Source organism: Pantherophis guttatus, chromosome 2, assembly GCF_059756535.1.
Source record: "Pantherophis guttatus breed Tessera chromosome 2, ASM5975653v1, whole genome shotgun sequence".
In the NCBI taxonomy this organism is placed as follows: Eukaryota; Metazoa; Chordata; class Lepidosauria; order Squamata; family Colubridae; genus Pantherophis; species Pantherophis guttatus.
In genome coordinates, this window is record NC_142064.1 from 248175872 (window position 1) to 248199456 (window position 23585).

Below are 23585 nucleotides of genomic sequence, written 5' to 3' on the forward strand. Positions count from 1 at the left end.
ATAAAATAATATTTGTGCAGCTTTCTGAGATTTAGTGTGTTTCTGTAGTGTTTCACTCTAACTACACAAAAACACAAAATCTCACAAAGCTGTATGTGGAATTTTGTGTGTGTAAAGTGTGAAAGTTGGGTTTTTGGGCTTTTTGTGGCTGTGTGAAGTTCCTGCTTGTTGCAGGGGCCATTTTGGGTCTAGCACAGCTACTTTTACATTGTGGATGAGCCAGTTGTGTTGTATTGTGTTGTGTTGTGTGTGTGTAAAGCGTGAAAGTTGTTTTTTGGGGCTTTTGGGGGCTGTGTGAGGTTCCTGCTTGTTTCAGGGGCCATTTTGGGTCTAGCACAGCTGCTTTTATATTGTGGGTGAGCCAGTTGATGTTTTTTTCATTTTTATTTGGTGTGCGTTGGAAGAGGGATAGTCTTATACGGCGAGTATAGCCCAAACCCTATATTTTAACAGGAAAAGTAGGGGGTCGTCTTATACGCCCAGTCGTCTTATACGCCGGAAAATACGGTAGTTCTTAACTTGCTTCTCTCCTTGATTAGTTTCCACCCATTGCTTCTTGTTCTACCCTCAGGTGCTTTGAAGAATAGTTTGACTCCCTCTTCTTTGTGGCAACCCCTGAGATATCGGAACATTGCTATCATATATCCCCTAGTCCTTCTTTTCATTAAACTAGACATACCCAGCCGTTCTTCATATGTTTTAGCCTCCAGTCCCCTAGTCATCTTTGTTGCTCTTCTCTGCACTCTTTCTAGAGTCTCCACATCTTTTTTACATCATGGCAACCAAAACTGAATGCAATATTCCAAGTGTGGCCTTACCAAGTCATTATAAAGTGGTATTAACACCACATGATCTTGATTCTATCCCTCTGTTTATGCAGCCCAGAACTGTGTTGCCTTTTTTGGCAGCTGCTGCACACTGCTGGCTCATATTTAAATGGTTGTCCACTAGGACTCCAAGATCCCTCTCACAGTTACTACTATTGAGCAAGGTACCACATATATGGTACCTGTGCATTTTGTTTTTCTTCCCTAAATGTAGAACTTTGCTTTTTTTCACTGTTGAATTTCATTTTGTTAGATAGCGCCCAATGTTTGTCAAGATCCTTCTGTATCTTGAGCCTATCTTCTGGAGTGTTGGGTATTCCTGCCAGCTTGGTGTCATCTGCAAATTTGATGAGTTCTCCATCTATCCCCTCATCCAATTCATCGATGAAGATGTTAAAGAGCATGGAAAGAATGTGGAAAGGACTTCAGTACAAGCAGTCATCTTACACGCCATTGAAGGATCCACACAAGGGAGAATCCATATAGATGCTTGGAATGTGGAAAGGGCTTCAGCACCCCCCATAGTCTTTTTTCCCATAGTATGATTCATAGACTGGAGAATCCCCAAAACAAAGATACATTTGGGTGAGAATGTGTGCTAACTATTGATTTAATGGGTTCTATGTATGGATTTCCAATTTACGGACTGAACTCTGAAAAAGGGTTTTGAATGTATCTGTATATACAGTATATAGCAGTGTTAAACTGGCGGCTCACGGGCTGATTGCATCACATGCAGGACACGCCCATCTCCCAGCTCCGCGAATAGGGAATGCAATGCATCACATAATGGTAATGTCATGCGGGGAGTTTGAAACCCGTGGTATATAGGTTCATTTTATTTATTTTTTAGAAATGAGCTTCCTGTTCCCCAACTGTCATCATTCCCCCAGTTAGTCATAGCTCTCAGAGTGATGCGAAGACGTCTAACAGATGCTGCTTCCCTAAGCCCAAAAGGAAAATATCAAAAAATAATCAAATTGCACCCATGGTGTAGAACTGGGATCCCCAAAAGTAATTAAATTTGCATCCTCAGTGTAGAACTGAAACCTGAGTCAGCCGGTATATATGCAGAAACATTGAACATTATTCAGTCAAAGGCCTCATGATATGAGGGAATTGTCACATGGAGATCAATCTAGAGTGTGTGGGAAGAGCTGAAAGGATGAACAATTAAAAGAAATTTAATAGTTGAAAGTTGCAGTTATATTGAGAAGCTTACTCGGGTTTCAACCAAGGTTTAAAAACTTTTATGCAGCTTGTTTTACTTGCTTAGGTTTTTTTTAGCCTGCTGTGTAGTTTTATGTCTCTCCCAGGTTTGTTTCACCTACCTCCCTGAACACAGAGGTGTAGCTTCTGACGGATTTCCTTTTCACTTTCGTGCAGCCTAACTTCTGATAAGAACCATGTTGCAATTAGCTAAAAAGTGGTGAGCAGGACCACCCAGTGAGTGTAGGTGAAATCCTAAATTCTGAATCATGCATACATCACTCTCAAAGGTGAAATTTTCCTAGAATCATAAGGTCTGTTCTGTCTTCATTATACGTTACATGTTGCTCTGTGTGCAGCTAAACCCAACTATCCTCCAATAAAACAGACCATGTGCGTAAATCTGGATGCTTTATTAAAGGAACAGGATGGGTGAAACTGGAAAAATAGAAATACAGGTATTCCTTGAGGTACGAACCTAATGGAGCCTGCCCATTAGGTTCGTACCTCAAAAAATGTGTCAAATGAATCAGATTCAATTTTACAAATTTTTAAAATCAAATTCATTAATTGAATCCAATGGCTTGTTAAATGAATGACGATCTGACTTACTTCCTGCAGGCCGCTGATCAGTTGTTTCCACCGCCGATCAGCTGATTCTGGTTCAGGTGAAAGAATAACTAAACTTCCAAGCAGACTCGCAGAGCTCTCCGTTTGTAGTTTTAAAAAAATCCACTTGCTGCTCATCAGCTCAAGCGTCTTCAGACAGCTGCCCAGATGGGTTTTGGTGGTAATTTACAGAACTCTCACATTGCAGTTTTTTAAAAAAAAAAACCTCCTGCCACTGCAGTAATTAGTTTAAGAGTCTCCAGCCAGGCTCCCAGAGGAAGATGGGGGAGGAATTTATAGAACTCTTGGCTGAAATCTTGAAAACCAGCAGTTTAGAGTAGAGATACAGCACACCACATTATGGAATGCTTTCTGTAGATGCTGGCTAGCATTTCTACAAGCAGTTTCAAAGCAAATGCAAACAAACTTTATCTTTTCAAAGAACTGTACTTACAAGTTCTACTTACCTTTACTACTGGTTCACAACGGGGCCACGTGTATATTTCTTTTTATCGCCGCATTTAGTCCATTTACATTTAGTGATATTGCTCTTAATTCCTTCTTCCATGGTTTACTTGTTACTAGTTTTTCGCCCTTGTCTCTCTTTGTTCCATTGGATCTTTAGATCTTGCCCCCTCTCTTAATGCTCTTTCTTCTTTTGTTTTTTCATCTTTATCTTTCTCTTCATCTCTCTGTTTTGTCTCGCCTACTGCACCCTGATCTTTCTCTAACGGTCCACAAAATTGTTTATGAAACAACTTTGCTTTTTCAATGGAATCAAGTCTGTGTCTTTGTTCTTGCCATGTCACCATAATTCCTTCAGGTATTAACCATCTAAAACTCACTCCTTTAAATATTAAATATTTTGTTAGGAATTGATATTCTCTCCTCAGATCCCTAACTCTTCTGGGTATTTGTTGTAGAACCACAAGTTCTTTATTTTTATGTTTCAATGGTGTAATTCTTGCTGCTTGTAGAATCTTTCCTTCTTTGTGAATTTTACATGTACTTCTCTTGGTAATTTATTCCTCATTGCATATCTTGTATATACTCTAAACGCTTCCTCAATCTCATTTAAAATATTTTCCTTGGGTTGTTCCAAAGCTTCTGACAAAATCTCAGCAATTAGCTTGGGTAAATTTTCTCATTTTTCTTCCTCTATATTTTGAAATCTTAAGTAGAATTCAGAACATTCCATTTCAAATGAGATAATTGGTTTTTCTTGTAATTTGTCCGTTGACGCTTATTGTCAGGTATGCTTCCTTCAAAATCCAGGAAAGAATGATCCAAACTCCATTATTTATAGAGATTAATACTTTTACTGAAAATGAAGCGATCGCAACCCAGGTAAAGCTGGAACTAAGCAAAACGCGTGAAATTGCATCTAGAAAGCATCTCCCCCCCCCTTGTCCATCGTCCATCATCCAATCCAAAGGTTTCCCAAAGGTCAGGTGGAATCACGTCTGGCAATGTCATCCATCAGGAATGTAATGATGGTTGGTCTGACGGCTCCTTTGGAGAATCGGTTTCGTTTCTTGGAAAGACTCCTGCGCCCTTCTCCCCCTTCGCCCCCGTTTCCCACCCGTTTCTTATGGCAGCTGAAGCAGTAAAAATGGAGGCTGACATTTAATCTCTCTTCCACAGCTGTACAATTATCATTCAGCCAAAATGTCAAGGTCAGTTATTTATTAAAATTTCTTCAAAGTATATATCTTTTTTTCCCCTTCGCCACTAGATGGCACTACAGGTTAAGTTTTAACATTTAACACAGCACTTTCAGTTCTTTAAGATTTGTTGATTCAAGATTCTTGTAGCAATCTTCCCCATTCTATAATAATTCATTCAAATGGGATTTAAATGAATGTCCCAATTCTTATTATCAATTTTAAAAAGATTCAAAATTCCCCAAGTTCTCTCTTTTTTTTTTTCAATAGCAAAATAGTAAAAAAGCTTCCGGTTTCGCTTTCCGCACTGCCAAATTACTGAATTTGAGAGTGGATACACACCCACTCTCACTCCTCTCTTTCAGCTAGTCTTTTCCACCCTGTGAATTTTCCAGATGGATTTGAAGAGAAACTCTTGGTAAAAAAAATCAAAACACTCTCACCTCCATGTGACATGCTGTCTTAATTCATCCACTTTTGTTGTAGCTGCCCCAGCTTCCTAGTGACATCTAGGTCACTTTCTGTGCTGTCCGATTTGAGGAACTTCTTCCAGTCCTACCAAGGAGTTTGCAGACTCCCTGTGTTGACCAATATATGCTCCTCTTGTTTGTCATCCCTAGAAGATGCTTAGGTCCCTGGGGACCTTCGGACCACGGAGATATCGATGGGTCCTTGAGAGCCCTCAAAAAGCCCGTCGTTCTGCCGTTCACGCCTCCCCTAGCTCAATTTATTGAGGGCTGCATCAGCATTATGGTTGCTCTCAAAGAGCCAGCTGCGAAGCTTTCTGGGCTGGCGGCCCCCTCCCCACCGCCAGTGTCTCCCAAAGCCGCTGGTGGTGTAGCTGTCCATGCCACCACTGCCCTCTCCTGCCACCGCCGCCACCTTTCCTTTGAGGCACATGGAAGCTCTAGAAGGTAAGGCCGACACTGGCGGTGGGAAAGGGAGACTTGATGTGCTTGGCTGAAGACCCGTCTTGGGGGGACATGGCGAGGCTCTCTTGCCTTTTGGGCCTGGTGTGCTTGGCCTCGGGGGACGCCACGTGGCTACAAAACATACTGGGTTGGGCAGCCCCCTTTCCACCAGACAACAGCTCCTGAAGCCGCTGCCTTTGCAGTGGGGGAACTGGGGGGGGGCAGCCTGGCAAGCTTTGCAGCAGCCGCATGGCTACAAAGTTTGCCAGGCCGGGCAGCCCCCTTTCCGCTGGCCAGCAGTTCTCAAAGCCACTGCCTTTGCAGCCACAGTGGGGATGGTGGGGGGACAGCTTGCTGGGCTGGCGGCTTCGCCCTCCCCACCACCATTGCCCCCTTGTGCCAAGGCTGCTACTACCATCTCCTGATACTGCCACCACCACTGCCCCTATCAGTCCTAGCACAGTGGCTGCAGCATCTCCCCGAAGGACCGCCCGCTGTCAGCCTTTTCTTCAGAGGTGCGTGGAAGATCTTCCTTGCCGATGCAGCGGGGGAGGGAGATCTGCTGCGCTTGGCCAAAAAGCTAAGGGGACATGGTGAGGCTCACTCACCTTTTGGGCCTGGTGCGCTTGGCCTCGGGGTACATGCTGCTGTCTTCCTTCTCCTGCCACTGCTGCTGCTCTGGAGCTCACCGGATCACTTCGTCCCCGACCAGGTGTGTGTGTGTGTGTGAGAGAGAGAGAGAGGGAAGAAAGAAAGAGACAAGAAAGAAAGAGGAAGTGTGCGCACGCTTATGTGGGGGCGGGGAGATCACACGCTCATGCTTGGGGGGCTGGGGGGAGCATGCACACCCCCCATGGCCCATTTTTGGTCTCAGGAGGCTGCAGGGAGGCCTGCTAGGGCCAAAATGGGGGTGGGGGTCACGCAAGAATGCATGGGGGAGTGGGGGAGGTCATGCACGCATGCATGGGAGGACGGGGAATTTGGGGGGTCTTGCGTGCATGTGCAGGGGGCCACATTGCATTATGGGTACTGGCACGTGCGCATTTTCAGCACACAACGAGAAAAGGGTTAGCCATCACTGTAATATAAGGTCCTCCTATTCCCAATAGAGATCTATAGAATGCTTCTGCCTACTTTATTCATTATGTATTTTAAAATTGTGTCTCCCTCGCATGGAAGAGTAGAAAGGTGTTTTATTTATTTATTTATTTATTTATTTATTTATTTATTTATTTATTAAATTTATATACCGCCCTATTCCTAAGGGACTCAGGGCGGTGAACAGCGAACGATAAAAATACATGTAATACAAACGTTAATAATAAAAAACCAATTAAAATATACTAAACATTCTGGTCCTAGATAATTCAAGACATCCCAGTTTAAAATAAATCAAAAAGCAATATAAAGGGAAAGTTAGGCCAGGCTGGCCTGCTGAAACAGGAATGTTTTGAGGGCACGGCGGAAAGTGCGCAGATCCGGAATCTTCTGTATCTCTGGGGGGAGTTCGTTCCAGATGGTGGGTGCCCCCACAGAAAAGGCTCTCCCCCTGGGGGCCGCCAGTCGACATTGTTTGGCTGACGGCACCCTGAGAAGCCCCTCTCTATGGGAGCGTACTGGGCGGTGAGAGGCTATTGGTGGCAGAAGGCGGTCTCGTAAGTACCCCGGTCCTAAACCATGGAGCGCTCTAAAGGTGGTAACTAAGACCTTGAAGCGCACCCGGAAGACCACAGGGAGCCAGTGCAGCTCGCGCAGGAGGGGAGCCACATGGGAGCGCCATGCTGCTCCCATAACTACCCGCGCGGCCGCATTCTGGACCAGCTGGAGCCTCCGGGTGCTCCTCAAGGGGAGCCCCATGTAGAGAGCATTACAGTAGTCCAGGCGTGAAGTGACGAGGGCATGAGTGACCGTTTTTAACGAGTCCCGATCCAGAAAGGGACGCAACTGGCGAATCAGGCGAACCTGATAAAAAGACCTCCCGGCCACAGCTGTCAAGTGTTCTTCTAAAGACAGCCGTGAGTCCAAGAGGACGCCTAAGTTGCGAACCCTCTCCGTGGGGGGCAATGACTCATCCCCAATAGTCAGTGATGGCACCAATTGACTATATCGGGACGTCGGAAACCACAGCCACTCGGTCTTGGATGGGTTGAGCCTGAGTCTGTTCCTCCCCATCCAGATCCGTACAGCCTCCAGGCACTGGGACATCACTTTAAGGGCATCATTGGGGTGGTCCGGGGTGGAGATGTATAGCTGAGTATCATCAGCATACTGATGATACTTCACCCCAAAACCACGGATGATCTCACCCAGCGGCTTCACATAAATGTTGAACAGAAGGGGTGAGAGAACCGACCCCTGTGGCACCCCACATATAAGGGGCCTCGGGGTCGACCTCTGCCCCCCTGTCAACACAGACTGCGACCGATCAGATAGAAAGGAGGAGAACCACCGCAACACGGTGCCTCCCACCCCTAACTCCTCCAACCGGTGCAGCATGATACCATGGTCGATGGTATCAAAAGCTGCTGAGAGGTCTAATAGGACCAGGATAGAGGAGCAACCCCTGTCCCGGGCCCTCCAGAGATCATCTACCAATGCGACCAATGCCGTTTCCGTGCTGTATCCAGGCCTGAAGCCCGACTGGAACGGATCTAGATAAGCCGATTCATCCAAGTACTGAGGAAGCTGTCGCGCTACCACACTCTCAACAACCTTTGCAATGAAGCGAAGGTTGGAGACTGGACGGTAATTAGCCAACACTGCTGGGTCCAGAGAAGGCTTCTTGAGGAGAGGCCTCACCACCGCCTCCTTCAAGGCAGCAGGGAAGACACCCTCTCTCAAGGAAGCATTTATAATCCCCTGGAGCCAGCCTCGTGTAACCTCCCGAGAGGCCAGCACCAGCCAGGAGGGACACGGGTCCAATAAACATGTGGCCGCGCCACATAAATAAACAATAAACAATAAACGTGTTGACTCTTCTTTACTGTGGAGCTGAAATGGTTAAAATTCCAATTCAAGTAAGCGGAGGAAACTTATTAGATTTGTATTCTCTCTTCAGAAAGTCAAGCTGATCTATATAGTAATGTCACCTTTCATTTTTCCTTCTTGTTTGGGTTGACTTATTTCTTTACAGAATAATAGAAGTGGATGGGATCTTGGAGATCTTTTAGTCCATGGGTCCTAAAACTATGGCCTGTGAGCCGCATGTGGCCCACCAAAGCCATTAATCCAGCCCACGTAGGACCATGAGGCTGCCCTGCCCACATCGCCCTGCCCACCCTTCAGCCGAGTGTAGGACTTGCCTTCGGGAGCCTTGCAGGGTGGGAATGGAGATTTTGCAATATCCTTCCCTGCCACACTCACGATGCCACGCTCACAGAATTGGTTGGGAAAAATTTTGAATTTCACCCCTGCCCAGGAGGCTAAAAGATGGACTAAAATGGCTTGTTTTTTGCCTTCCCTGCCTCCAGAAGATAAAGAGAGAAAGGCAGAGGAAGAGAGAGACACACACATAGAGACAGAGGGAGGGAAGGACAGGAAGAGAGAAAGAGAAAGAGGGAGAGACAGAGATATAAAGAGAGAAAGAGAAGGAGAGAGAGAAAGAGAGAGAGAAAAGAGAGGTAGAGAGAGATTTCTCAAGATCCTTGGGGCTGACAAGAATTGCTGCAAAACTGAGTTTTCTGAAGTGGACCACTAGACTCCTAAACAACTGAAAAAATTATATGGCAAGGGGAAAAAGCAAGAATAAGCATAAAAATGCTTCAGGACATGAGATTATGTGGAGGATTTGGACTGCCGAATTGGGAATTATATTACCAGGCAGCAGCATTGACTTGGATGAAGGAATAGGTTGAATTAAGAAATACAAGACTATTAACATTGGAAGGTCATGATTTACAACTGGGATGGCATGCATTCTTATGGTATGGTAGAAATAAGATACATACCAGGAGTGAAATGCTCCCGGTTCAGACCAGATCACCTGATCCGGTAGCGATGGAGGCGGGTGGTTCGGAGAACTGGTAGCAAAAATCCCTGCCCCCCCCATGCCCAGCTGAGCCACGCAATCATCAGAGGCTGGTTTTTTTACTTTTAAAAGCAGTTTTTCTACAACCTCTTCAGCCGAAAAAATGCTTTTAAAAGTTTTTAAAAAAAGCCTCTGATGATCGGGCAGCTCAGCTGGGATCGTCAGAGGCTTTTAAAAGCATTTTTTTCTGCAACCTCTTAAGGTTGTAGAAAAAATGCTTTTAAAAATAAAAAAAAAAGTTGGCCACGCCCACCCAGTCACATTACCCCACCACCACCAAGCCACGTCCACAGAACCGGTAGTAACAAATTTTAGATTTCACCCCTGATACATACGTACTTTCATAGACATTATATAAGGAATGCATTGTTATTGGTGTGGGAGAAAGCTAGAGGTAAATACTGTATTATGTAAAAATACCAATATGATTATCAACAATGGAAGCTTTAATACACCCAAATGTTTTTAACTTTGGAAATATTGTTAGATACAAGGATTTATTAACAGATAAGGGGGAATTGAAAGGGAAACGAAAATTGGAACAACGGGATTGAGATGGACTGGTATATGTACATGCAGATACAAACAAGATATGAAAAAGATGCTAAATTATATGGTTTTTATTCTGAAAAGAAAAGAGTTGGATGGGATACTCACAGGAACAGTAGATAAATTAATTAAAAAATTCTATAACTTCTTACTTGGCATTGAACTGTAGGGGGAGTAAGTAAAGGAAACAATGATAGCCTGGGCAAAGAATCTTGGCTATTCAATTGATTTAGATAAATGGCAACAGTTATGGGAAAGGAATTATAAATTAACAATGTCCACTGCATATAAGGAAAATCAATATAAGATGTTATATATAAAGTTTTTTATTTTTAAAATATATAAAATGTTTGATAGATGGCATATGCCCCCTGAGAAACTGTCAAAAATGTTTAAAGATAAATCAGCTAAATGTTGGAAATGTCACCAGTTACCAGGTTCATATTATCATATGTGGTGGACATGTTCAAAAGCTAAAAATTATTGGAATAAAATTAAGATATGGCTGGAAGAAATGATACAACAACGTATTGATTTAAAACCAGAGCTGTTCCTATTGGGTATCCTTCCAGAAAAAAATAGTATAGAAAATATCTATTTGATTATACATGTAATAACAGCTGCAAGAATTGTTTATGCACAACACTGGAAAGCAGAGAAAATACCTTTGGAAGGAGAAGTAATTAAAAAAAAATTAGAGGGTGCAGAAATGAATAGATTGACTTTGATGATTAAAGAAAGAGAAGATTCAGAATACTTTAAGATATGGAATCAATTTTACCATTGGTTAGAAAAGAGATACAAATAAGTAAATTAATAGTTATGTATAAAAATGCTATAATCAGAATATTCTGTTAGTGATGAATTGTTGTAATGGACTTGGCGACAATGAAGATAGAAGAAACAACAAAAAGAACTATTGCAGACAACACCAAGATGTCACATGGAAGGAATGACTGATCTATTAAATTTTTGTTTCTTTTATAAAAAAAAAAAAAAGGATTACCCAACTCCCTTTCAGAACACAAAGCCCATATTGCACAAACCCCAAACTTCAAAGTTACAGAACCATGTAAGAAGCCTTCCACTAACCCAGTTAGTTGGTCAGCTGCCCCCGAACTGCACACTGTGTACATCCAGATACAATCATTTGAGTCTTGGGAGTGGGAGACTCCCAGATCCCATGATCAATGATTCTAACAGGCAGAGGGGAAAGCAGAGCTCCAGATGAGGAATAAATTCAGGTCCCAGAAAAGAAAGGGGTGGAACTGGATAGTCTTTCTTTCCCATTTCTTTGGAAAAGCTCCTGCATAGGGGGAGTGGGTGAGCTTGCGTGGCAAAGGTTGAGCAGGAAACCAGGAACGGTCAGCAAGGAAGAGATGCAAAAGATTATGCCTGCATTCCCATTATGGGCCGGATGACACTAAACTAGGTTTGGTGTGTCTGCAGTTCAATTTACCATGGGAGGGTAGTGAACCAGATCATCATGTTAAGCCTTTGTGTTTCACGTACGTAAACTGAGCCCCTCAATTTGGTTGACCTGTTTGTGTTCAGGGCATGTTGTGCGAACTTGCATGGCTGAGCGTAGGAAAAAAGAGAAATGGAGCGTCCTAAAGTAGGGTAAATTGACTGGCATTTCATTTGATGTGGGTTGAATTTTCATCATTTGATAAATACACTGAATATTCTAGGTGGAAGTCATCAATTTACCATCTCAGAAAAGTCCTCCTATGGGGATGAGTGTTGTTGAATGGTTGTTGAGGAATTAATGGCTTGTTCTCATATTCCCCTGGTTACATGAACATTGCTAGACTTGGAAAAGCATTGAAAAGGACATTCAGTAACTAGATTATTATTTCCCTTTCTCTCAGGAAATCGGCTGATGTACATATTATAGGTAGTCCTCGACTGAGCATGGAAGGGTAGGAAGAAGTTGACTCATCCATATGGTAAAGCTGAGATAGTGGTCAAAATTCCAACTCAATGCAAGATGAGGAAATTTATTAGATTTGTATTCTCCCTTTCCTTTGGAAAATCAAGCTGGAGCACATTGTACAGTCACCTTTTCTTCTTGTTTCGGTTGACTTATTCCTTCCTTCCTCAGCAACAGATTTAAATGAGATTCTTATTAGGGAATGGCTTTTTTTCTAATACCACTACTTTAAATAGAATGCTCTTTACTACAGTAGAACATTGCCAAAAGCTTCCCAGTCAAGGAGTCCCTTCCTGGCCTCCCATGGGAAATGCACCATTTCTCCGCTCTTTCCATGAGCACCTTCCGTGCACAGAAAATGCACCAGGGGGGGCACTTCAGCTTTGGGCCCCTGTTAAAATAGGAAGAAAGTGATATCCTTCAGTTTTTGCCTTTCTAGGATACTGGAGTCTCTCTCACTTTAACCCTTTGAGCTTTGCAGGAAGTTTAAAAAGGCCAGAAAGTCTTAAAGATTCAGAAGTGGAAAAGATAGGTAGAGGTGGAGAAGGCAGGTTTGTGTGTGTGTGTTGCCTAGTCCTCATCCAGGTTCAGTTTTTTGAGTTTGAGGAGTGGGAGATCCCTTCCTGAGACCCCCTGTTTCCCTCCCTCCTAACCCCGCTTTCCCATGATTATAAGAGGCATGGCCAAAAGCTTCCCAGTCAAGGACCCCCTTCCTGCCCCCCCCCCCCATTTCTCTGCTCTTTGCATGAGCACCTTCCGTGCACAGAAAATCCACCAGGGGGGGCACTTCAGCTTTGGACCTTACAAATGGGGAAGCCAGTGAGTCATTTTGCCTTTCCAGGATACTGGACTCTCTCTCACTTTAACCCTTTGAGATCTGCAGGAATTTGAAAGGCGGAAACAAAATCCAGAGGTGGAGACGGTAGGTCTCTCTCTCTCCCTCCCTCTCTCTCTCTCTCCCTCCCTCCCTCCCTCTCTCTCTCCTCCCTCCCTCTCTCTCTCTCTCTCCCTCCCTCCCTCCATCCCTCCCTCTCTCTCTCTCTCCTCCCTCCCTCCCTCTCTCTCTCTCTCTCCCTCCCTCTCTCTCTCTCTCTCTCTTGCCTACTCCTCATCCAGGTTCATTTTTTTGAGTTTGAGGAGGGGGAGATCCCTTCCTGAGACCCCCTGTTTCCCTCCCTCCTAACCCCGCTTTCCCATGATTATAAGAGGCATGGCCAAAAGCTTCCCAGTCAAGGACCCCCTTCCTGCCCCCCCCCATTTCTCTGCTCTTTGCATGAGCACCTTCCGTGCACAGAAAATCCACCAGGGGGGGCACTTCAGCTTTGGACCTTACAAATGGGGAAGCCAGTGAGTCATTTTGCCTTTCCAGGATACTGGACTCTCTCTCACTTTAACCCTTTGAGATCTGCAGGAATTTGAAAGGCGGAAACAAAATCCAGAGGTGGAGACGGTAGGTCTCTCTCTCTCCCTCCCTCCCTCCCTCCCTCTCTCTCTCCCTCCCTCCCTCCCTCCCTCCCTCCCTCTCTCTCTCTCTCTCTCTCTCTCTCTCTCTCTCTCTCTTGCCTACTCCTCATCCAGGTTCAGTTTTTTGAGTTTGAGGAGTGGGAGATCCCTTCCTGAGACCCCCTGTTTCCCTCCCTCCTAACCCCCCTTTCCCATGGTTGTAAGAGGCATGGGGGAAAGCTTCCCAGTCAAGGAGCCCCTAAAAGAAAAGGCGGGACAAGGCGATATAATTGGGGATGTGTGTTGATGAATGGGCCAATCCACTACTTTCTGGTTGTTTGAATATATTCTCTTTTCTATAAGAGAATCGCAAAATGGAACTCATTTGTTCATCTTCTTTAGAGACAACGTTATTTCTTTGGCTAAGAGGACTTTAGGTATTCCCATGGCTAGGTGAACATTGCTATGAATGTGTGGGAAGCCCCTCCCCCCAAGAATGAAATATTTGGGGGAATATTAAAAAGAAGCAGAGTATTATATTTCCCCTAAGGGAGAAATGGAGACACATGCTCTTGAGGGAGGCAGAAACCAGCCTCAGTCTCCCTGCCCCAAGCGGAAACTGAGGAGGCCAGCTTTTAGAAATGGAGATTTTGTAATCCATTCAGAAAGACTGGGTCAGGCAGAAACATCAGATAAGCAACACAATTAAGCCAAAGGTTGACCAAATTAGCTCAGACAAAGACCTAGGATTTGCATTTCCCCATTTGCCTATAGAGCCAACCATGATCCCATAGGAATCCAGAAGGTATAAAATCCACCCACTCTAAACTCCATTTTGTCAGCTGTCCCAGAATCACATGTGGTTGGTGGATCTGCTTCAACAATAAAGGGAACCTTTCTTTCCAATCGGCCTCCAGCCTCCATTTTATTTCCAGCGCCATCCTCCTGTATTGGAACTGAACCAGATGGATATGTAGGAAGTTAGCACCCACCCCTTTCCTGGAAGAGTGAAATATTTTAGAAAATATGAAAAAGGCAGAATATTATATTTCCCTGGATGAGAAATGGAGAAGCATATTTTTCAGACAAAGCAGCTCCCACCTTCCTGCCCCCCACCCTTTGTCAATGGGCCATTAAGGCCTGGGCCAGTCTATTCTACATAACAAAGATCTGCCTCCTTCAGGCAGAGCCAAAGTAGGAATTGCCAAAGATCCAACAAAGATAGGATTAGCCCTCTAGACAATAGCAGCAGAAACTCACCACATGTGACCTGGGAAGCACATGTGACCATCAGCCAGCAAGGCTAGCTAAAACCCCCACCTCCTGGGAGTCCGACAACCAATCAGGATACTCTTTTGGGGCCCCAAGAAATGCAGAGCCAGAGAGAGCATAAAAACCCGAAGACTTTCTGTATCTCCCCTTTTCTGTTCAGGAACTCAAGCCATGTGATCCTGTCCACCATTAAACCATCTTTCCAAGCAGTCTCCATGTTTCCAATGTCTGTTTCCCCACTTGGAGTAGAACCCAGAGGATATTTCTTCCAACAGATATTTCTTCCAAGAAATGAAAAAGCATTTGGAGGTACACAACTTTCCTTCCACTAATTTAGAATTGCATTATAGGACAGAGAAAGAATGGCAAGCCGTCCTTTAGCAAGTGGGGGAAGTGGAATAGGCCCTTCCGGTGCTCAGTCTGGAATCCACGGGGAGAGCTGGACAAGAACTGGGCAGAAGATGCTGGAAGAAGGAACCATCGTTTCACAAGTTCACGCCTGGAACTTCAGGAGCGTCCAATATCGGGAGGATGAGGGTCCCCGAGGACTTTGCAGCCGACTCCATTCCTTTTGTAGCCGATGGTTGAAACCAGAAAAGTACACAAAAGCGCAGGTGCTGGACCTGGTGGTTCTGGAGCAGTTCCTGGCCCTTCTGCCCCTGCAGATGGAGAGCTGGGTGCGGGAGTGTGGAGCAGAGACCAGCTCCCAGGCGGTGGCCCTGGTGGAAGGCTTCCTCCTGAGCCAGGCGGAGGAGAAGAAGGAGCAGGTTGAGTTGCAGGTGAGAGGACGTCCTCTTGGGACTCCAGAAAAAGTTGAATATAATAAACAAGAAGTTCACAGTTTTGTATCCTATTAATAGTTTTATTAAGCTTATCAAGATATAAAATACAAAAAAATGAAAATAGTAGGAAATGGTGGGTGGGAAGGGAAGGGAAAGAAGTGTAGGGGAAAGGGGGGAAAGAAAGAAAACCATTGACTTTTTTTAGCGCAGTCATATAAAATGATAACATTACAGTTTCAATGTTTTACATATTTATTTGAACATGTATTTGAAATTTTATTATATATCTTTGGTAGTTTATCAGCGTTAACTAGAAGGATACATCATTTTATAAAAGATTTATTTTAAATTATAATTTAATACAAATTTTAAACTCTTCAACCACATGTCTTCTCCTTGTTCAGGCATTATATTATACACAAACATCCTTGCCTTTGGATCAATGGATTCAAATTTTGATGTCTTCTTACCAGCCTTTCCTGAAATTCATACTATGTGTAGATGCTTAACTAATCTTTGTGTAGTTCCCTTATCTATTCTAGAAGAGAGATTTTGCACAGGGATTTTTTTCTTCCTTCCCAGTCTAATTGATCGACACCGAGTGATTTGCATTGGTGTTCACTGGAAAAGAAACCACTTCATGTGTGATGTCCATTAATTCTTTTCTCCTATTTCAAGCCCTTCGCAATGGAGATCAGAGATCCTGAGAGAAAGAGGCATCCGTCAAATCTCCCTGAAGAACTGTCTTTCAGGGGGATCCCTCCAGGAGATCCAATTCAGGACACCTCAGGAGGTAATATAAGATCCTTCCACTCCTTTGATGAATCCTAACTTTCTCATCTTCTCGGTGTCCTCTCCTCTATAGCATTCCTCCTCCCATTTCACTAATGATGCTTTTTGAAATTCTGTCTTCCTCACAGGGAAGAATAGAAGGAAGTTGACTCTTTGTTTTGGGGGATTGGAAAGGAGGATTGAACCTCCAACTCAGGTAAGAGAAGAACATTCATTTACTAGATTTTTATTTTCCATTTCCCTCAGGAAATCAGAGGATGTGGACCAGGGGTGAGTTCTACTTACCTTTACTACCGGTTCGCAGCGGAACCACGCGTGCGTGCTTGCTTCGGTCATGTGTGTGTGTGCTCTTCTGCACATGCGCAGAAGCATTTTGATTACGTCAGGGTCAGTGGGCGGGGCCTCCAGCCAGCTTTACTACCAGTTCTATAGAACCGGTGCGAACCGGGGGCAAACCACCACTGATGTGGACAGCATAGGTCCGTGATGGCGAACTTATGGCACGGGTGCCACAGGTGGCACGCGGAGCCTTATTGGTGGGCACGCAAGTGTTGCCCTAGCTCAGCTCCAGCGTGCATGCCCCCACCGGCCAACTGATTTTCAGGCCTTCTGGTCCCACCAGAAGTCGGGAAACTGACTGTTTCTGGCCTCTGTAAGGCCTCCAGGGGGATAGGGAATGTTATTTTTGCCCTCCCCAGGCTCCTAGGAAGCCTCTGGAGTCTGGGGAGGTGGAAAAACGGGCCTACCGGGCCCACCGTACCATTGCAAGCCAAAAGCAGGGGGATGTGTGGGGAGGTCACGTGCGCATGCGCAGGAGGGTGGGGTGCATTGAATTATGGATGTGGGCACCTGCACCAGCAACACCCCCCCCCCCCGGCTTCCCCTGCTTTTGGCACGCGACGGCAAAAAGGTTAGCCATCACTGGCATAGGTAGTAGTTGTAAGTGTGAAAAATGGGCATGCTGGCGAAGGGCCTCTGGCAGGCCGGAGGTGGGAGGTCGTAGATCTCAGCAGATTCGCCCTGCTCCAGGCAGGAGCAGCCAATCTGGGTGGCCGAGAGCAGCACTGCCAGGAGGACAAAGAGCTCCCGTGAAGCCAGCAGCAGCACAGGCAGTTGCTCATGCCAGTTGCTGCAAGGGAGTGGCGAGTTCCTCAAAAGGGAAAAGCAGGACTCAGCTTACAGCAGCTGCCTGAAATGTGTTTGCAGCGACTGCTGGACAGGAAGTGGGCAACCCCATGGCTCTGACCTCCACCTGCTGCCAGTGCTGCCCCTGCATGTTTTGGAAGGGAAATTAAAACAAAAAATCCTGCAGGGATTTGATCCCATGCTGGGATGTGATCTGAATAAGACCGGCTTGTCCTACTGTTGAAACGCCCCCAGGCTCCTTCCCGAAGGGAGGGTGGCTCTTCTCTGCCTTTCGCCATCATGCGCAGTGCAAGGGGCAGTGCAGAAGTCCACTTTTTGTTTTTGATGCGCTCACCACTCACAGCAACTGGGACCACTGAGGGGGGACGCACTGGCAGCAGGCAGAGGCCTGCTTCTTCCCCCATTCTTTTCTCCTCTGCTTCAGCCCAGCCCAGCCCTCCACCCAGCAGCTAAGGATGAGGGGCTCGCCCACCTCTCCATGAGGCCTCTCAGGGAACACGGCATGCAAATCAAAAGAAAGCGCTGCGAGTCCAGGTGTCCTTTCCGTTTGTTCCCCCCTCCTCTCTCTCTTGCCCCCCCTCCCTCCCTGGGAACTGTGTGGGGAGAGGGGAAGACCATCAAGGGGATGCTCGCAAGGCACTCTTGGCAAAAGACGAAGCATCCCAACTGCCAGAGCCCAGAATTTTAAGGTAGAAAAGTGAAAGGGGGGGGGATTTCAAAGGCCCTGGAGAAAAAGAGCAAAGCTCTTCTGTTTGCTGTCTGAAGCAGGTGCCGAGGCCAACCCTGGAGGAAGCAATCTGCTTCTCCACGCAAAACCTCATGGGCGTTGCAGAACCATAGGTCTGCAACAACAGCTACGCCTTCTGCCTTCGAAAACACGCCAGGATGTAATCTGAATGACATCACTGGTGACGAAACGCTTCCCAAAAGTGGGGCAACCGATGGGAAGGGCGCAGTGCTTTGTTTTGAATTAGGCGCTGCTGCTGACTTGGAAAGAATACCTTTAACACTTTAGTTTTGGCATGCCGTGTCACCCGAGAGGTCTCATGGAAAGGCGGGCGAGCCCCTTCTCCTTTGCTGTGCGGCTTCTCTCCCCCGTTTCTCCTGTGCTTTAGCCTAAACTTGCCCCCTATCACCCTCCAAAGAGGGAGGCCAAGGTTTAAAGGGGATGGGAGGGCCGGGACAAATCTGAAAGAAACAGACTGGCAAAGAGGCAGCCCTCAAGCGACTGCTCTCCCTTTTTTCCTTCTCCTTCCTTCTGAAGTGAAGGTTGAAAAGCCCCATCATGTCCAGACACCATCCCACTGCCTATCTTTGCTTGCGGGCAAATGCGGGCAAGCAAGGACAGGGTTCACATGGCACAACTGGTAGGCCAGATTGCGTACTTCCCCCCACTGCACCTCTGCCAGTGCCACTGCTATGAGGCAAAGCAAGTGGTGTGGCGGGAGATGGCGCCAAGGCGTAGCCCCTGCATTCTCAGCCCTCGCCGTCCAGCCTGTTCCTCCACTTCCACCGCACACTCCACACAAGCAAAGACAGTTGGTGAGACAGATCACATGCCTCCCCCCACCCTCCGCGCAGGCTGCAGTTGTTTCCAGACACCATCTGGCCCCTCCATGCCCACTGCCCCACCCTCACAGGCTTTTTGTTCTGTCCATTTCGTCATCTGAACCACGGATTCCTACTAAGCAAAGCTATTTCCCTTAGTGCATATGTTTTCTTTGGGAATTTCTAAATAATAGGAAAGATGCTGTTCTATACTTTTTTCCCCTTTCAGGAGAGTCTTGTGTCCTTTGAGGAGGTGGCTGTGTTTTTCTCCGAGGAGGAATGGTCTCAGCTGGATCCTCACCAAAGAGCTCTGCATTGGGAAGTCATGCTGGAGAATTATAAGAACGTGGTCTCTCTTGGTAAGGGTTTCCTACTCTCCAGTCAGAGAGTTCAGGAAGACATTTTGTAGTTAGATGTCATTAGTTAGTTCTTCTGAAAACATCTCTAAATAGATATCCCCTCTTCAGAGGGAGAAGGAAAAGTTCTGTTTTTCTACTGCTCCTAGGAAGGAAATGGGTCTATGGCATTCTGCTTAGATATATCCAGTCCAATTTATTTTTGTGTTTCTATTTAAACTTTTTAGTGACAAAGTAATTCCTTAGTTTGAGGTAATGGCAAACTCCATCACACAGATTTCAACTACTTTGGCCCAGATGCGTCTATATCATTCAAGTTTTTTGACTTAATGTCTTTTTCAAGGTTTTATGCCTCATCAATAGAAATATTATCATTTCAATACCATGCTATTATAAGGATACAAATATGCAGTATATATTAGAATTTGGCACAATATCTGAAGGCAATCAATATGACTTCTAACAGAGTGATCTTTTTCCCTAATCTTTCTCCCACTTTCATTTCTCTTTCCCTTTGAAGGTGAGAATGACAATAAAGACTCTGGAGAACCAATCGAAGTCTTTAGACAAGGAGACGTAATGGAGAAACCTGCAATTCAAACAGAATTCCAAAGGCAGGAGAGAAACCTGTCAAATAACTGGAATAAGGAAAGCTCATCTTCAATTGTTGCTCAGATGCAGGACTTTATTGATGAACGAGGAAAACTAAAGAAGAAATATACTGGGAAAGGTGTAAGACTCTATGAAGACACATTAGATGTAAATGGACTCTGTCCATCTCAAGCCAAAGGACCAGCCAATATATGCAAAGACGAAGGAAAAAATTACAGTTGGATATTCCCACTTTCTCAAGTAAATGGGTCTCTTGAATCACAGAAAAATTTCCACATTGGAGAGAAGTCAAATATAAGTAATGAACATGGAAACAAGATTGTTAATAAAAGGACATGCATGAGGGAGAAGCCATATAAATGCATGGAGTGTGGAAAGGACTTTAGCCAAAAGAATATCCTTATTACCCATCAAAGGATCCACACGGGGGAGAAGCCATATAAATGCATGGAGTGTGGAAAGGGCTTCAATGCAAGCAGTTACCTTACAACCCATCAAAGGATCCACACAGGGGAGAAGCCCTTTAAATGCATGGAGTGTGGAAAGGGCTTCAGAATAAGCAACGAATTTACAATCCATCAAATGATCCATACAGGGAAGAGGCCATATAAATGCATGGAGTGTGAAAAAGAATTCAAAACAAGCAGTCATCTTACAACCCATCAAAGGATCCACACAGGGGAGAAGCCATATAAATGCATGGAGTGTGAAAAAGAATTCAAAACAAGCAGTCATCTTACAATCCATCAAAGGATCCACACAGGGGAGAAGCCCTTTAAATGCATGGAGTGTGGAAAGGACTTCAGAATAAGCTATGATCTTACCTGCCATCAAATGATCCACACCGGAGAGAAGCCATATAAATGCATGGAGTGTGGAAAGGGCTTCAGAAGAAACAGTCATCTTAAATGCCATCAAAGGCTCCACACAGGGGAGAAGCCATATAAATGCATGGAGTGTGGAAAGGGCTTCAATGCAAGCAGTTACCTTACAACCCATCAAAGGATCCACACAGGGGAGAAGCCCTTTAAATGCATGGAGTGTGGAAAGGGCTTCAGAATAAGCAACGAACTTACAATCCATCAAATGATCCATACAGGGAAGAGGCCATATAAATGCATGGAGTGTGAAAAAGAATTCAAAACAAGCAGTCATCTTACAACCCATCAAAGGATCCACACAGGGGAGAAGCCCTTTAAATGCATGGAGTGTGGAAAGGGCTTCAGAATAAGCAACGAACTTACAATCCATCAAATGATCCATACAGGGAAGAGGCCATATAAATGCATGGAGTGTGAAAAAGAATTCAAAACAAGCAGTCATCTTACAACCCATCAAAGGATCCACACAGGGGAGAAGCCCTTTAAATGCATGGAGTGTGGAAAGGACTTCAGAATAAGCTATGATCTTACCTGCCATCAAATGATCCACACCGGAGAGAAGCCATATAAATGCATGGAGTGTGGAAAGGGTTTCAGTACAAGCAGTTACCTTACAACCCATCAAAGGATCCATACAAGGGAGAAGCCGTATAAATGCATGGAATGTGGAATGGGCTTCAATACATCCTATGGTCTTATTTCCCATAACAGGATTCATAGACTGGAGAATCCCCAAAGCAAAGATACATTTGGGTGAGAATGTATGCTAACTATTGATTTAATGGGTTCTATGTATGGATTTCCAGTTTACAGACTGAACTCTGAAAAGGGTTTTTGAATGTATCTGTATATATAGTATATAGCAGTGTCAAATTGGTGGCTCACGGGCTGGTCACATCACATGCAGGAGACGCCCATCCCCCAGCTCCGCGAATAGGGAATGCAATGCGTCACATAATGGCATAGTCACACGAGGAGTTTGAAACCCATGGTGAATAGTTTCATTTCATTTTATTGTTTAGAAATGAGCTTCCTGTTCCCCAACTGTCATCATTCCCCCAGTTAGTCATAGCTCTCAGAGGGATGCGAAGACGTCTAAGCCCAAAAGGAAAATATCAAAAAAATAATCAAATTGCACCCATGGTATAGAACTGGGATCCCCAAAAATAATTATATTTGCATCCTCAGTGTAGAACTGAGACCTGAGTCAGCCGGTATCTATACAGAAACATTGAACATTATACAGTCAAAGGCCTCATGATATGAGGGAATTGTCACATGGAGATCAATGAACAGCTTGTGGGAAGAGCTAAAAGGATGAAAATTCCTCTCTCACAAAAGGAGCCAGAAGCGCCCCAAGTGCTTGTGCAATTTTCTTTTCAAGCATTATGGCCATATTTTGCTCTTCTGTAGTATGGTGAGGGCTACTAAGTCCACATTTGGATTAAATAAAATAAATATCAATGGTGTGGTTTCGTTCTAGTCATGTGTTATACTCATCTATTAAACTCTTAGTTGCTTTAAAAATGTATAACACATGTTGGTGTGAAGCTCAATTGCCAGTAATAGTTCTGGATCAAGCTGAACAATAAAGAGAACGAAAAGAGCAGAGAGGTTAACTCTGTTTTTTTAACCCCTTTTTTCTTTCCATGTACATCCTTTCTTTCACTAATTGTAGTTAAATCTCTTTTCCCCCCCTTGCATTGTCACCTCCATATGCAAAGGAATCTCTTCAAACCACTGGAATCTTCAGGTCTTGTGGTTGGAACGTTTTTCTCCGTTTATTCGTGATCTGTAGTTCATGAACGAATCCCAGTATCATTGCTCAGGCTGGTCCAGGTTCTTTCTTGCCCCTCAAAGGCATTTTTGGGTCATAGAGGTAAATCAGAAGGGATAAGACCTCTCACAAGCCAGAACGATCATCTAGGAATAAAGAAAAGTATTATGCGTAGCATGGATGAATAAAGTAGATGCAAGGGAAGACAAGATAGAAAGTGGATAAGAGAAACAAGGAGATTACCAGAAGGTCCATGGGAGGACTGTAATTTAATTAAATGATAACCAGTTGAAAGTTGCAGTTATATTGAGAAGCTTACTTGGGTTTCAGTCAAGGTTTAAAAACTTTTCTGCACCTTGATCTTCTTGCCTAGTTTGTTTAGTTTTTTTTCCTGCTGTGTAGTTTTATGTCTCTCCTGGGTTTCTTCCACGTACCTCCCTGAACACAGAGGAGTGGCTTCTGACGGATTTCCTCTTCACCTTCGTGCAGCCTAACGTCTGTGAAGAACCATGTTGCAATTAGCTAAAAAGTGGTGAGCAGGACCACCCAGTGAGTCTAGGAGAAATCCTAAATTCTGAATCATGCATACATCACTCTCAAAGATGGCATTTCCCTGTCCGGTGCCCTCTCTCGGCAAAGCTGGAGGCGGTGGATGACACTGCTGCATGTGGAAGCGTGGAGGAGAAAGTTTGCAGGAAGCAGTTTCCTCCGAATCCAACTTCTGCCTTGACAGATCTCTGGAGAGGAAGTGGGGGTGGTGGGGGAGCTATGTTCTGTCCCCACTAAACATTAGTCTGTGTGCAGCTCGACATGCAGCTACACCCCTCTATACCCCAATAAAACGGACCATGTGCGTAGATCTTAATGCTTTGTTGAAAGAACAGGATTTGGTGAAACTGGAGAAAATAGGAATACATACAATGGGAACTGAAATACAAGAGAGACCGTATTCAGTTATTGCTGAACATAACAATGAATAACTAGAAGCAATTTAAATCTGGCAGTGATGCTCTGTGTGTGGGATGTGGGTTTGTCCTTGGATGACCATGTGCCACGGATAAAGATGGCTGCTTCTGGACTTACGGCGGTGACGTAGAGTCGTGGCGGCACAGAAGAGAAGCACTCTCTCTCTGTGTTGCCGATTTTCTGAGCTTTGGTGCCTGTTTTTGGCAGAGACCGGTCCCAAAGAGACCGGGAATAGAGAGGGGAAGCTTTGGGGGAGGCGAGGAGAGGTGCGATCTCCCGCC

General features: G+C 45.0%; 1 protein-coding gene across 3 annotated transcripts in view; it reads left to right on the forward strand.

The window, feature by feature from the left end:
* The window catches only part of LOC117658270 (uncharacterized), a 35939-nt gene extending 13771 nt beyond the window's left edge, over nt 1–22168 (forward strand). Inside the window, exons 1-6 of one of the 3 annotated variants that reach the window (XM_087883758.1) lie at nt 12642–13179; nt 14605–15223; nt 15905–16019; nt 16147–16214; nt 18942–19071; nt 19589–22168. In XM_087883758.1, the coding sequence (XP_087739884.1) occupies nt 14807–15223; nt 15905–16019; nt 16147–16214; nt 18942–19071; nt 19589–21318 (2460 nt within the window). In that variant the 5' untranslated portion in view covers nt 12642–13179; nt 14605–14806 and the 3' untranslated portion in view covers nt 21319–22168. Of the gene's footprint in view, nt 1–12641; nt 13180–14604; nt 15224–15904; nt 16020–16146; nt 16215–18941; nt 19072–19588 lie in introns of those variants that run through there. The other 2 variants (XM_087883757.1, XM_060684266.2) reach the window with 2 other exon arrangements.
* Nucleotides 22169–23585: the final 1417 nt, after the last annotated feature.